The 14,522-nt window shown below is 38.9% G+C and overlaps 1 protein-coding gene across 1 annotated transcript in view; it reads left to right on the top strand.

Moving 5' to 3' along the window:
• Positions 1-14,522, top strand: part of LOC104277368 (sodium leak channel non-selective protein-like) — a gene marked incomplete at both ends in the record, with an annotated part of 40,307 nt that overhangs the window by 16,443 nt on the left and 9,342 nt on the right. The window contains 3 exons of the mRNA XM_009873987.1: positions 783-866; positions 3,257-3,396; positions 4,218-4,346. Of these exons, the coding sequence (XP_009872289.1) occupies positions 783-866; positions 3,257-3,396; positions 4,218-4,346 (353 nt within the window). The remainder of the gene's footprint in view (positions 1-782; positions 867-3,256; positions 3,397-4,217; positions 4,347-14,522) is intronic.

Here is a 14,522-nt window from a genome sequence, read left to right as displayed (position 1 = left end):
AGGAACCAGAGAGTGTATAAGGCAGAGGAGAGTATGTTCAATCTCTTGGGTAAAACCTCAATTGGAAAGGGGTGTTTATGTGCCCTGAGATACACTGCCACCTATCTCTTCATATTTTTTACATGAAACTAGGTTATCTACTTTTCTTAGGGCTAGTTTTGTCTCCCTTTCAAGATGCTGTATATATGCATTTGGTTCCCAACTTCTACACTCCCTGTGGTACACAAGCCTACCTACTCTCAGTTGTAATCATCCATCTATTAAATGTAGCACTTTTTTTCAGCTGATTGGTTGAAATGTGAGGCACTAGCAGCCCACCAAAGAAGTGGGTTTATAGCTTTGAAGCTCATGAACAATATTGTAGTAATGGAACAGTGCAATAGTAGACTGCTAGCATTTTACATTTACCATCCTGTGCAAGTATTTGGTAATGGGCGATGCAGTAAGTCCAATATTCTTTGCAAAAAGTGAATCCAGTGTTCATTTTTTTGTGTGGTTTACATCAAAGTGTAAATAATAGGTTACTTATAAGTTCTTTCTGGCACAAGCTGAGCAGAGGTACTGCACAGGAATGAAACTATTATTTATTCACCCACACAATGTGTTTGTATGTTTCCAGCATATTCTAGTCCAGTTACTAAGCTTCTGAAGTCTTTCAAAAATGGCATTTAAAAAGTGATGCAGAGAAGACTTTTCCTTCTTCCAAGAACTTTTGTTTATAGTATTTGTAAATCCTGACAGTAAAACAACAATTAACCTCTTAGCTTTTCTCTCTCTTGTAGGGTGATAGCTCCTATGTAAAGGATCGTTGGTGTGTGTTTGATGGCTTCATGGTCTTTTGTCTTTGGGTGTCACTGGTTTTACAGGTAATTACTTCACCTAATTTTTTTTCCATTCCTAGTTCCTTAATTGTGAAAAATATATGGCACAACCAAGTAATCATGAGTTGTGAAAGTATAGCTGTACAAGGGTCAAATTGATTTATAAAACTGTGCTGAATTCAGTAGCTCTGTAATTGCACATTGCAGCATGCCTACATGAGTAGTAAAATTGAACTTGTTTAATTTTTGTTATTGAGAAAAATATATTAATCTGAAGCTTGTTACCATAAACCTTCTGCATAATCAAAAGGAGAAAGGAGGATCTTCAGGACGCCGTTTATTTCTTACTCCATATGACAGTTGTGTTTATCTCCTTCCATTGAGTCTGGTAGGTTGTTGTAATGACTTGCTTAGGCAACTAAAGGGAGAATGATTCCAACAGCAGGTGTTTGCCATGCCGTAGGTGTGTTGGTTTGGTGAGTGGAGGGGTTTCATGTAATATGGCCCATTCCTAACAAAACCTTTTCCAAAATTCAAGTTATTGCACAACAGAAAAATTGTATTAAATACATTCTGAAATATTTTGATAAATTTACATCAAGAAGGGAACACCAATATGTTGCAGAAAAGTGTAGAGTGCTGAGGTGCAAGTCAAATTGTGTCCTGCTAAGCCAATCAATTCTTAACCATAGCCAGGTTTTTTGGTGAAAACAAATTGAAAACTATGAGACCAGAGCTGCAACAATGTAAAGATTGTAAAAGTTCTAGTTAGGCATAAGTTATCCAACTCTGAAAAAATCTAAGACAGACTGTAATTTTCTGCTTTATACACAGGGCAGACTTCGGTAAAATCATGTACACGTGTAGAGCGAAGGTTGATCGTTACAGACAAGCAGCTTAGATTACTCAGCTTATGTGTTGCCAGGTTTTCTCTCCATTTTCTTAGTACTTTGAACAAATACTAAATTAAGCAATCACTCTCAGAGAGTGAAAGACAAGGATTAAAACAAGACATTTTCACCCCATCATTAAGATGTCGAGTCTTTATGGAGTGTCTAATCTGGCAATGTGTTAGGGGAATGGTTCCTGTTCTGTGACTTGGCTGAAACTTGTGTCATAAGTGGACTCTTAAGAAAGGAACATGGTTGTGGTTTGAGCCTCGCCCGAGCGGGCAACAAAGAAGCACTCAGCCACTTGCTTACTCCTTCCCCCCCCTCCTTTTTGGGATGGGGAGGAGAAAATGCAACAAAAAGCTCAAGGTTTGAGACTAAGAACAAGGAGGGCTCGCTCACCAGTTGTGGTCATGGGCCAAAACCAGGGAAGGCTTAGGGAGAAATCATTAATTTAATGTAAATACCACCACCAGTTTACCCATCAGGTCAGAGTAGGAAAATGAGAAAATACAACCAGATGTTAAACACACCTTCTCCCACCCCTCCCTTGTATGCGAACTCAGCTCTGCTCCCGATTCTCTGCCTCCTCCCCTGGCTTCCAGCAGCACAGAGGGCAGAGGATGGGGATTGTGGTCAGTCTGTTAAACGCTGTCTCTGCCGCTCCTCCCTGCTCAGGGAGAGAGCTTTAGGCACGTCATCTCCTTAGGCATGAGGTCTTCTATGGGCTGCAGATAGGAATCTGCTCCACCATTCATCTCCACAGGCTGCAGTGGAATCTTTGACTCACCTCTCCTTTTCCTTCAGTACCAACCTCAGTGACAGCGTGCTTGCTCCTCTCACTCCCCAGTCCTCCCCAAGACAAAAGAACTTGCCAAACAAAAGAACTTGCCCAGCAAGTTTTTCACCTCTTAAATATGTTTATCCTAGAGGTGCTGACTGGCTTGGCCATGGCCAGTGGTAGGTCCGATTTTTAGCTGGGGAGGCCTCCAGGAGCTTTGCAGAGGAGCCACCCATGTATCTGCCACCGCAACTACCAAAACACCACCAGACACAAATCCCATACATCCTGCACTTGGAATTAAATGAAGAATTTATAAGCATGTTGCAGGTCATAAGGCAATCTGTTCGTATGTACTTCTATGTCATAGTAAAAGCCTTAGAGTGTGCAACATTAGCAGATGCTGATTTTTGGTTTTGGAAATGTAAATTATTCAGTTTTAATGAAGTTGTGGGGAACTTGTGGGATAGGACTAGGAGAGAAACAGGCAGCTCACACAAGCTTGCACAGTCTTCTTGGATTGTTTGAGACAGAAGCATTATGAATACAGGCAGAGTATATTTTTGGAATTTCATTAGGATAACTTAGAAATGGATTAAAGGATTTTACTAAGACTTTTCTTTTAAAAAACATGGTTAAAATGAACTGTAAAATAAACAAAGAGAAGATTGAAAATGAAAATAAAAATCATGTACACTATTCATAGTTTTAAAAGTTCTGTAAATTAATTCAGGATTGAGAAAAACTGATTGTTTTGTTTGTAGGTGTTTGAAATTGCTGAAATAGTTGACCAGATGTCACCTTGGGGCATGTTACGGATTCCACGACCACTCATTATGATTCGAGCATTCCGGATATATTTTCGTTTTGAGCTGCCAAGAACTAGGATAACAAATATCTTGAAGTAAGTAAGGCTGTTATCTGAAGAACAACAGAGGAGATTTGTTTTGACTTAGAAGGCAGACTGTGCAGCTCAGAAAATGACCCTTTATGCTTAATGAGCATTTTCATCCTCAGGTTTAGTTCTGGCCAAAACATTCTTGCTATTTTTCACATTTAAGGTATAATCAAGTTTCCTACAAAATAATCGAAACTGTCAAATATTTAAATAATTCTTAAAGCACTTTGCTAATAACTGTAGCCACCAATTTTCAACTAATGGGCAGTAAATTCTGTTCTGTTAACATGGGCACTTAGTAATCAAGGTGAACACTCTTAGCAGAGTAGTATTCAATATATAAAAATTCCTGCCCTATTACAGGTATGTGTGTAGGTGTATTGGTATATGTACAGAGATGCTTACATGCAAGCAAACACACATAAGTGTGCTTGGTACAGCATATCTAGAAAGACAAAAGCCATATGATGGTAATGTGAGTGTTTTGGTCTTTCTTTGGTATCACCTTTACTTGATCATCATATCTTGTCTGTATAAATCATTAGATACTATTGTACAAAGGCTAGACATTTTTATTGGTTGTGGGTTTTTTGTTATTTTATCCTTTGTACTTTACAGCTGGTTTAATTGCCATAACTAACGGGTTTAGAAAAAATTGTGGCTCCCTTTTCTGTCTCTGCACAGAGCGAGAGAGCAGTTCTAAGGACAAATTTTTCTGCAGGATGAAATACTGCTTCCTCTGTGTGAGCATATTTTCTGTTCTGGAGCTTTTCAGTGGAGGCTTCACGTTGCCTGTGCATTCAGTGTCATGTTTATCCTTTTGCCAGGCGATCTGGAGAGCAAATCTGGAGTGTTTCAATTTTCCTTCTCTTCTTTCTCCTTCTGTATGGGATCCTGGGAGTGCAGATGTTTGGAACTTTTACATACCATTGCGTAACCGATGACACACAGCCAGGGTGAGTTAGCCTGCGCGGGCACCATTTGGAGCTGTTCTTTCGTTGCATGTGGACAACTGTAGTTAGCATCAGTGGGTGTAAAATGGACTTAACAGATTAAAAGTAGTCCACCAAATAAATTGGGGAAACAAAAGTGTTACGAACTATGAAAAACACAAGTTTTAACTATGGCAAATTGCAAATTGTGGCATACGGCTGCAGTCTGTGTTAGGACATGAGTGACTCTATATGTGTGGGGGCGGTGAGAGAGCAGGAGAGCAGAGGAGGCTTTAAGAGGAGCGTTGCCACTTGCAGTGGATCCAGGTACCTGATCATTCATGTGCTTTCACTGTATCCTCCTGTCTTTTCCCAGAACATCTGGGTGTGGGGCCAGGCCTAAAGTATAGAACAGAACTACCCCTAGAATCTCATGCCTCAAGAGGTCGCTGGGACCTGATGCTCGGGTGTAAAACCCCTTTTTAAATAGCCTTTGGAAAATACTTAAGTTTAATATTTCACACATACATCGTGGTTTTGATTCAGCACATACTTAAAAACAAGATTTACTCAAAGTACCGTATAGCCTTTTGTCACTGGGATAGCTCATAAAACCACAGATAAATATACCCTTACACGTCCTGTTGAATTGAGGGCTTGACTGTTTGCTTGACCACCATTATATTTTTGATAGTCTATTACATCTATTTCATTGTTTTGTTGCTGTTTCTTTGGAGAGGGAAGTGTTAGCTCTGGATTTGTAGCCTTTACTTTAGTCAAAATTGGATCCTTCTATTCCCGTATTGAATTTGTCAGAACAAAAAATAAAGTAGACATCATAAGAAAGCAAAACGCTGCTTAATCTGCTACTGTGCTGAATAAAAAGTCTGATAAGGGCAAAACCATGTGTTAAAGATTTTATCTAAACTAGAGACTATAAGCTATCAAATATAACATGAGATTATTAAAAGTGGCAGATACAAAAAAAGTTACAAAATCATTTCAGAATATGCTAGATGTTATGTGGTAATTTTCTAAATAAGAAAAAATTTGCTTCGGGATATTGTCTGATTTATTGAATCAAAACTATAATAAAATATGGGGCTGATCTTTACCTAGGCTGGTGAAGACTTCTGTTTCTTAAGAGAAAATCTATAGCACAGGTTTTTGATTTACCTGTGGTGTTTGAAAAAACAAGAAGTGGAACAGACAACACAGGAAAGATCGTGCATCTTATAATTGCTTTTCCCTGCAAACAGCAGAAAAAGGTTAAGTATTACAATAATATGAGTAATTAACATTTTATTATTAATATAAATATATAATAGAGATATAAAACTTTTAACAGTAATATTAATAACAGTGTTTGCATTATGGAAAGTTAAATGTCTAATTTTAAGGTTGCCCATAAAAATGTTGGCTAATTCTTCTGCATATGTTGGGTTACTCTCTGAAAATTGCATTATTTTTAAAAACATTACACTCAATTACACTGAACTCCACTATTTTTCCCTAGAAATGCTGCCTCATTTAATCTGACAAATGGTGCTCACACAAAGAACAATACATTTTTCTTTGTTTCTTGACATGTGGACTTAGACCTTACTTTTGACATACTGCTTATTCCTACTCTGAGAAGACTTACTGCCTCTTCTTGTCTGTAATATTCATCATTACACTTTGTGAATACTCACACAGATCTGATCCTTTTTAATTTTTGAGGAATGTGGTGCAGAAGCTCTGAGTGGAGTTACATCTTCTTTGTTTAGGTCAGGACTCGCCTTCCCAGAGCTGGCTGCAGAATTTGTAAGAAAAACCACCATGGGCTGGGAAAATAAATACGGAGAAGGAAAGAGCTGTTCTGGTTGCAAAAGAAGATAATTTAGAGGCAGAGATTGGTCCAAAATATCGTTAGAAAGGAGGTGACATGCTACTTCTGAATCCAGGAGAGTTTATTAGCTGAGATGTTGTAGAGCACAAAAATGTGAAAAACTTTACTTTTGTCTTTGAGGTTCAGATTCTCAACTTTATATTGAGGATTAAACATTCCTCTCAGACATTGAATCTGTCTGTCAGTCTCTCTGTCTCAGGTAGTTCTGTTCCAGGCAATAAAGAGTGGCCAAAGTTGGCTGTACTTGGCCTTGAATAACTTCAGAGTCTTTAATGAGACACAGCTGTAAATACTCAGTATTTCTGCAAATCAGATCCCAGACTCCTAAGTCTAGATTAGAAAATGAAAAGCATGTAATTGGTGGCCACCTGTAAGAACTTTAATTTTAGGTGGTTTGCTTAGTATTATGCAGAGTTCTATGGCAAGTGGCAAGGGTAGAATCTTATTATTGAGGTCAAGCCTTCATCTATCTTAGAAATTTTAGAAATCACTCCTTTTAAGTCTACTACAGTCTGAATTATTATTATAAGAGAGACAAGTGTCTTTTGAAAACGACGTCTTAAAATCATGCTATTCTTTTTTATTTGAAAGGACATGGCAGCCTCCTCAGAAACTTATTGTCGCTTTGACTGCTGCAAATTCTTTTTATCTTTCCATCCTTCTTAACGCCCACACTGCCTGACCTCCTGCCTCTCCACCTCCTCAGCCATTTTCTTATGTTAACTCTGACAAACAGAAATACTGAAGTGAGCTAACTGCAGTCTGAGTTTTTCATTCTATCCGTGAAACCCGCAAAGTCTGACTTCTTTCCAAAGACTGAATAGAGTTTGGTTTTTTTCGCTTGATGATAAGTCTTTTTTTCCCTCATGCTTATAATCTTCATTTTCCCTGACTTGTTTTCACTACAGGGCATACTGTCTTATTCCGAGATAATTTTCTCACTTGGTATTCCTGTGTGATTTTACTTACGTTTTTACAACTATGCTGTCACAGCTTTTTGCTAATGATTTCTCCGACTGGTATATCTTTTTTTCTGCCAATAAGTGGTTTATTACATGGATTTCCTTAGTACGGATCTTCTTTAATTGCTTGAAAGACTCACAGTGTGGTTGAAATGTAATATATATAATATAATGATCTAGATAAGTTCATGCATTATAGCAGTTTGACAGATTGTTTTGTTGCATATGAGATTAATTTCAAAGAACTGAAGAAATATAGTGAAAATAGGTTGTGTTCCTGAATCTACTGTAATTTCCTTTCAGCACCTCCACTATAGGAAAGATGCTTCCGCAAGGACAGGAGAGAGAAATTATTTCTAAACCATTGCTCTGGCTGTTAGAATATTTTATATATCCTGACATACTAGATACTGAGTGGGTTTTTTTAATTACCAAGACATGTTTGACTACACAGAAATACTTTCATACTGCACAATTAGATTATGTTTATTCCATAACAGTAAGTTTTCCTTTTTTAATTCTCAGTGTACACTGGAGCTAAGGGAAAGGAAGCCTCATCAAAAGAAAGACTAATATGGCTAACTGCAATAAAATATAGTATTCATCTAATTCTTCTCCCAATGTCATTCTTTAAGGGCCTCTTTTTAATGCACTCAGTAGGGTGTAGACTGAGTATTTCTGTAGACCTGTCTGCCTTGTCACCATAGCAGTCAGTTTAAAATCCTTCTTTGCAAGGTTTCTTGTTTAAAGCAGGAACTGCCCAGGAAAATAGATAAGAAAAATACTTAACTGAGTAATAAAAAGATCTAAGGGATTCATGGCTATCTTTCCATCTGTCTATGGATAGCCCCGAAAATGTCAGAAAACAGCTTCAAAGACTCTGGAGCTTAAAGTTCACCACAATCAAGGAAATAAATATGATTAAAAAGAACAAAAGGAATTGGAGATACTGTCTTGCATCAGCAGTGGGAAAATAATAATGAGTAGTTGGATTTCTGGGAAAGGGAAGAAATCAAAGACCAAGCTTGAAAAATCAACTTAACAGGGCTTCTTTAACAGGCCACATTAATTTGTTGATGATAGTTGAACAACCAGCACTGCTTTAATATTGCCTTTGGGATTTATTCATAGTCTCTCTTAATGGTAATAGTAAACTGCTCAGGGAGAAGAGAAATGGAATAAATCTTACTGTTCTAGGCCTTATGTTCTTTAGACCCCAATCAAAATCAAGAATAATACAGCATCAGTCTAGAAGGGAAGTAATTCATTCCAAATGGGATCCAGTCGAAAGGGTAGAAGAGAGTGCTGAGGTGATGGCCAGTATTGGTGCTCAGGGGAAGGAGTCTTCAGGAGTGGAGCTCCTCTCATTTTCAGAGGGCGTGTGATTTCTGAGCAGAAATCCTGATTTTGTCTAGAATTTTTATACAGACAGTTTTCCAGAGCACTTAAGATTGTTGACTCATTTCGCACAGACTTTCCAGTCTTTTTTGTTTGTCCAGCTCCATTTTGAGCAAGAAGGTGACCTTCTGAAGGTCTAGGATAGAGTGATTGGAACTCGTAGCCTCGGCTTTTGGTGGCTCAGTAATGACACATGATTATCTGTATTAAGATTTGGAGCCTTTTGGGTTTACACAATTCTTTGTCCCGGTGGAGACATCAAAGTTTATTGAACTTCTGCTCAGCCTGCCAACCTTTATGAGATTTCTTTCCTCTGGCTAAAAAGTCCTTCTGAGTAAGCTGGAGTGGATTTTGCAGATTACTCTGAAATTGACTGACTCTAAATACAAGAATTTGAATAACATAACTACTACATCTCCTCTTTGCTGTAGTGAAAATTTTGTATTTATCCACAAAATTTTTACCTTATAATTACTGTACAGAATTAAGGCCTGGTGAGTACTGAACTTCCCACAGGAAACCTGCAGGAGGCCATGATTCCAGAAGTCAAGACATCCTCCTTTATGCCATAAAATTGAGGGACAAGACCTATTCTTGAATAGAAAGAAAGCTCAGGAAGTTCTGTTCTTGTATTCTAAGAGGGGGCCAGATGACAAATGGAGAAGGCCGTGGATGTCCTGACATTCACAGGTTGGACAGCAGTTACTGCTGAGCAGTACATCTCCTTTAGCCTGGAAGTGCTGTAAGTCGCTTCTGAATATTCAAGCAGTTAGAGGAAATAGTAAGGAAGAAGTTATAAAAGAGACTTTGCCTCTGTTTCCATGTGTGATCTATCTCATAAATTGTTTTGAAAACCAGGTGAGGGCTTCCAGTTTTGTGATGCTTTCTGGAAGCGGAATAAGATGTGTGGATTTGATTCCTCTCCCAATCCTTTGGGTTACCGCAATTCTAAAAGGTTTGGGAAAAGGAATATTCATCCTGAGATACTTTTGAGCAGACTAAAGCCATCATCTCAGCTATTTTATTATTATTTCCAAAAAATTGTGGAGAGTGGATGAGGAACTGGGAGGCAGGAAAAGAGCATTTTTTTTTTTAAAAAAGAGGAAGGCATAAGAGATAAGGCAAGAAAACCCAGGCAATTATGGCTGCAATACCAGTAAACTTAGCTTCTATCCCTGAAAGAATTCTGTAGTGAATAAACAAACAAAAATTTGTAAGCAGCTGGAAGATAACAAGGAAATGAGTAGCAGCTAATAAGGATTTGTCAAGAGTAATCCATGTCAATCCAATATAATTATGTGTGGCAGGGAAACAGTCACGTGAATTGGAGAGAAGAGTGGATGTCATATCTTTATTTTAGGAAAGCTTTGTAACATTCTCACAGGATGTTTTTGTCAGCTGGTAGGAGAAGTATGGTTCAGGTGAAAATAATCGTAGAATGGGTATGGAACTGTTGGCAAATATATTCAGTGAGTTGATATTAATGGCTCATCAGAATGGAAAGAGGAGGGATCCACACAAATCTGTCTTTTGCTATTTGGTGGTTCATTAACATTCTGGATGATGGCAAACAGAATATACTTATTGCACTGAGGATGACTTGAGGTTGAGAGAGACTGCAGACATTTTAAAAGTCAAAATTAGAATGAAGATGATCTTGACAAATTGAAGACATGCTCTGAGAAAATCGGATGAAAGCCAGCAGGGACAAGACACTGCACTTAGGAAAAATGAGCAGTAGAAATGCAGCATTGTGAATGGCTTGTTTAGGAGGTAGTCCTTCACAAAGTGATTTGGAAGCATAATGGAGGAGCAGAGATAACAGAATTGTGCTCTTGTAAAAATGCATAGATTGTGTCAGACAACATATAGGCATAATTTGGCAAGTCTAAAGGAGGTGAAAAGGGGATTAGCTTAGATCTGTAGAGCAGAGCTGATAAAGAGCATTTGGCAGTTTTTAAGCTCAACGGAAAAGAAGTAGGACACAGCAGTTTTTGAGTGGATAAAAACTGTTGCACAGACAAAAAGAATCTTTGTTTCTACACTACTAGTAGGGTAAGAAGTATTTGTACTACATTTCAGGAAGAAAATTTCAGTTTAGATAGGTTATCAGGAAAAAAAATTGTAATGGTAAGGATAAGGCTGCACTGGAGTCCATCCCTTACAGAGGTTCTGCATTTCCTCACTGAGGGTCTTTAAAACAGGCTGTGGGAACTTTGCTTGGGAAACGTAGAAATAGTCCGAGGCAGGGAACTATATTTAATGTCTTGCTGAGGGGCTCATATCCAACTGCATTTTTCTTGGTGTGACAAAAGTCATGTATCCTTGTCCTCAGCATGCAGTGAACTGTTTGTCTTTGCTACAAGGGGACCACACTGAAAGTGGAGACAATTGGATGCAGGAGTGGAACTCTTATGTTTCAGGGCAGAGGTGAGAGAGTGTCTTGCTGCATCTTCTTGTGTTCTCTCTCTGTGCATAAAAACTCTGGATTTTGGGTGAGAGTGTGTTACTGAATGTTCCAACTTCATCTTTCATCCTACCCAGCAGGGCATATCCAATTCTCTTATCAAAATATGCTGCTTATTATCTGAGGTGTTATGAATCATTTTTGTATTAAAGTGAAATAATCTTTACACACACATCGCTCCCCTACCACTGCTTTTCCAGCCTCTTACCTAGTCAGTCCCTCAGTCCGCTGCCCTGTCTCTCTCATATAAGATAGAAGAGTTTTAAATAGATTTCCAGAAAAGCCACCAAATCCTGCATCATTCCCTATCTCTTTAGCATAGAACAGGCTTGTCAGCTGCCTTTATGCTCAGTGAACCACATGCATTGTACTCAGCACAAATGCACCACGTTGTCTCTTTTCCAGTGCCTAAAATACTGGCCATCCTTCTGTTCCTGCTGTAGCAGGCTTAGCTGGGCTCCCTGATGCCTGATTTGACCAGCTTTCTTCAGATTCATAGTTTGCTGCCAAACTTCTTCCTTCCAGCTCCTTGTGTCCATCCTTGCCCTACTAGCTCACCTCAGACAAAGGCTTAGCCTCCTCACATTCTCTACTTATGTGAAGTGCCTGCCAAGGCAGCAGGAACAGGAGTTATTACCTGTGTCAGCTTGATTTTTCATGCTGCCTGCCTCTTTTCTTGATTGCCATGGCTTAGGGGCAGTATTAAAACTACAGTCCAGACCAACTTATTGTACACCTTCTACCTGGCAGGTTAATGAGAAGAGCTCTTCAGGTGGTATTGGAAGAAAAAGCTTTGGTTACAGACTGTCAATGACTCATTTAGTTTTCTCTCTGGAGCTGGATGTAGCCTGTAGGCTTGGAGGCTAGACCATTTTGAGCTTTTACATTTGGACTGCTTAGACCCCCCAGCAACGTTTCAGATGCCTTATTGACAAAAATATTGGACCTTACTGGGGGTCTGCGGCTGTGTATTTTAATGGTACTATTCTCTATAATGACCTGTCATTGAAGCCCTTTCACCAGATAAAACAGTGATCCAGTTTTAGCAATAAGTCTTCCTGCCCACCTTGGGTACCAGCCAGGCTATAAAATGGAGACATCAGGCTGCTTTCTCCTAGGTAAAGCGAGAGCTTTGGTGGAATGACCAGTTCTGCCGAATGGAACTGGCCAGTCAGACGACCAGTTATCAAATGCTAAATAGTTTTCATTTGGAAATAGCAAGATGATGTTGAAAATTTGTTCTCAGGTGCTCAGTGATAACAGCCCATTTCTTGCTATGCTAAGAGGTGCATCTCCTGCCGCTTCAGATGTGACATTAGTGACTGGCCTGTGTAAATGCATTTGATGAAGGCACCCTGTGTATCTTGACACTTTGCAACACAAGGTACAGGAAGAAATTTTTTCTGCATTTGGTTCACGTATGCATTCAGGGCAGTGTTATTTTATGGTGCTGAGGATTACCATCTTGTACCTAAACATTCTGTTGAAGTAAAAGTGGATGGTGCAGTGGTCCAAAGAGTGAGCCAGGAAGACCTCCCTGGCTTGCTAGTTGTGCCTAATTCTGCTCTTATGGGGTGATGAGTCTAAAAGTGCTCATGAGCTTTGGTAAAAGTGATTCCTACCTGAACTTCAAGGTTATGATTTTCAAATCCTACAGTGCAATTTAGCAGCCTTGTGTTTTCTGTATAGCTGGTAGGCAGCTACTCAGAAGGTGTTTTTCTAAACTTAATGCAGGTAAATCTGATATGCATACTTAGGTTTTTGGAAGTGATCTTGAAAATACTTTGAAATCAAAATGGATACAGCTCAGATTATTTCATGTATTTCAGTTAAAGTCCTTGCCATTTAAATGAAAACAAAGACGTTTTTCACTCTCTTTTAAATTCTCTAAGGAAATACTTTATTGGATTTTAATAAGTACTGTAAATATGAGATCACTTCAACTTGTAAATAAGTCTAATTTGATACACCTCAGTGAAATGCAGATTCATGCAAGCTAACTAGATTTTTTTTTAACTCTTCCTGTTTATTTCCTGTGTATTAGAACTTACAGCAACAGCCTCCTTCATTGTGTGAATGCTGTTAATTCATGTTGTTTTGATTCCTGTGAAACAAGTCTTGTATTAGCATACGTATCAAGCAACTGCTGTTTGAACTCACCTCTCTCATGACTGTTTGTAGAAGTCATAAAAATGGGCCGTTATGGAGTTGTTATGCCATGTGGCGTTTGATAAAAACTCGGAATAGTCTTGTTCATGTGTACTACTTTAAGAACAAATCCATACTGGAACTCCTGAAAATTTTCTTTTAGCTTTGATTTCTATGCCTGAATGTACATGCCAGCAATGTCCATAAGAAAGACTTCATCTTTTATTCTTTAGTTCTGTTGTTAACTTCAGTGGCTGTGTTACTCTGAAGGGTAATCGTAGAGTGATTTGAATTTAATTCCCTCTAAAGCCCGTAACTGGTGGTCAAACCAATAGATTTTCAAAACTGTTAAGTGACCATAACTATCGGGTTTTTATTTGGGCAATGGCAGCATTCGCTTTGCATAACATAAGCGATCTGCCATCAGTATGGAGTCATCTGGGTTTGATGTGAGAACCTTTTTTAGGAACCTAAATACCTTGAATTCCCCCTCTGACTAACAGAGAGAGAAAGGTACCTCTGGAGTGTGGCTGAACCCAAACCTCTGGAGATACGTGTCTCTCTGTCTCCATTGCCTAAACCGAGGAGGAATAAGTCAGGAGAGCAGAGCTGCAGCTTTTTATTGTGCATTTCCTTCTAGTGATTCAGCTAAGAGATGCCGAGTCTTTGAATTTTTGCATCCTAAAGTGTGAGCTAAGGTCAATGATTTAATTTGAATGGCTTCGAAGTTCCTGAGCGGTGACTAGGAATACATGGAACATCGAAGGCACATTTTGTAGGCCCTAACTTAGGACACACAAATTCCTTAATTTGTTGAACAAACATGTAAGCAATTTTCTTCTGGAAAAAATTACGAAAAAATTAAGAATCTCCAGGTGGGTCCACAAAAGCTCAGGCTTAGACACTAGTAGACTGTGAAAACTGTCAAAAGCCCCCAATACTGAAACCTGAAACTGAATGTGTAACTAATGAATAAAACATCTGAACTAAGATTAGATATTAGGAAAAACTTCAGCGAAAGGGCGGTGAAGCACTGGAATGGGTTGCCGAGGGAGGTGGTGGAGCCACCATCCCTGGACGTGTTTAAAAAACGACTGCATGTGGCACTTCAGGAGGTGATTTAGTGTCAGGGTGGTGCCAGGCTGTAGGCTGGACTTGATGATCTTAAGGTCCTTTCCAACCTTGATGTTTCTAAGATAAAAAATCTGGGGGGGCATAGATTGGCGATATGTTAGCAGTAGTAAAATATTACAGTATCTATTGAATTTACATTAAAAAACCCCACAACAATTGGTTCACGTAGTCAGACTTTGCTTTGTTTCCCCTCTATGAAA

Source organism: Apaloderma vittatum, unplaced genomic scaffold (assembly GCF_000703405.1).
Source record: "Apaloderma vittatum isolate BGI_N311 unplaced genomic scaffold, ASM70340v1 scaffold20267, whole genome shotgun sequence".
NCBI lineage: Eukaryota > Metazoa > Chordata > Aves > Trogoniformes > Trogonidae > Apaloderma > Apaloderma vittatum.
The sequence above is the reverse complement of the archived record's forward strand: the minus strand, read 5'-3'. Positions and strand labels throughout refer to the sequence as shown.